Source organism: Nanorana parkeri, unplaced genomic scaffold (genome assembly GCF_000935625.1).
Source record: "Nanorana parkeri isolate BGI_ZX_2015 unplaced genomic scaffold, ASM93562v1 scaffold986, whole genome shotgun sequence".
Lineage (NCBI taxonomy): Eukaryota > Metazoa > Chordata > Amphibia > Anura > Dicroglossidae > Nanorana > Nanorana parkeri.
This window is the reverse complement of record NW_017307254.1, coordinates 524053-524982: the sequence shown is the minus strand read 5'-3', so window position 1 is coordinate 524982 and position 930 is coordinate 524053. Positions and strand designations below refer to the sequence as shown.

The window sequence follows — 930 nt, the reverse complement described above, 5'->3', positions numbered from 1 at the left end:
GACAAAGGGCCACATTCATCCTCTGGGACACAGAATGGACACCATGGCTATAGCTCATCCTTAGGTTGGGTCTCACTTACAACATGCTGGATTTAAAAAAAGAAAATAGTGATTCGCTAGAGAACAATGATAATATGAAAGATTTTTCCTCCTCAAAGCTAGGTTCACAGTAGTCTTGCAGAGCAGAAAGAGTGTGCAAGTAGCAATCCTTTGGCTGGTGCAGGGAGACTGGGAGGGGCTGTGCACACTGTGCAGACACTCCAGCACCATGTGATCACAGAAAGAGCCAGGCTATATATACTGACACTCAAAGCATTGCCCTGCTAGTCTGCTAATCTCTGCAGTTGCATTCATTCTCTTTCACCATGGTTGAAAAATTCCTGGGGACCTGGAAGCTGGTAGACAGCAAGAATTTTGATGAATATATGAAATGTCTTGGTGAGTATGACCCAGAAGCAAAATATTTGTGACTGCATAAATACTGCATGCTAGAGAGATGTGTTTTTAAATAGATGTTTTTTCGAAGAGGTGACGAGCAGAAAAACATCTGCTCCGTGATGGCAAAAATAAAGGATGAAAAATACTGGGTCAAGATTCATCGTGTGATATCAGATCACAGAGATGATTATTGTCATTATTATACACGATTTAAATTGTGCTATATTGCATCGTTTAACAATATAAAGGGAGACAATACAGCTATAATACAATTCAATACAAGACGATTAGGAGGGTCCTGCCTGTGGGGGTGCTCTATTTTTTTTTTTCAGTTTTTGGGAAAGATGGTGTGCATGAAAAAGGAAGACTGATTACATGGAATGAATGAATGGGGAGAGCAATGCCTGCAGCAGTGCGAGGTGGATGGAGATTAGCAGGCACTGTAGATTTGCAGGCACAGAAGCCATGTGTGTAGACCTGACTGCAATCAGA

The 930-nt window shown here is 41.6% G+C and overlaps 1 protein-coding gene across 1 annotated transcript in view; it reads left to right on the top strand.

Moving 5' to 3' along the window:
• The first annotated feature begins 273 nt into the window (after positions 1–273).
• The window catches only part of FABP3 (fatty acid binding protein 3), a 24120-nt gene continuing 23463 nt past the window's right edge, over positions 274–930 (top strand). The window contains exon 1 of the mRNA XM_018566886.1: positions 274–441. Within this exon, the coding sequence (XP_018422388.1) occupies positions 366–441 (76 nt within the window). The 5' untranslated portion in view covers positions 274–365. The remainder of the gene's footprint in view (positions 442–930) is intronic.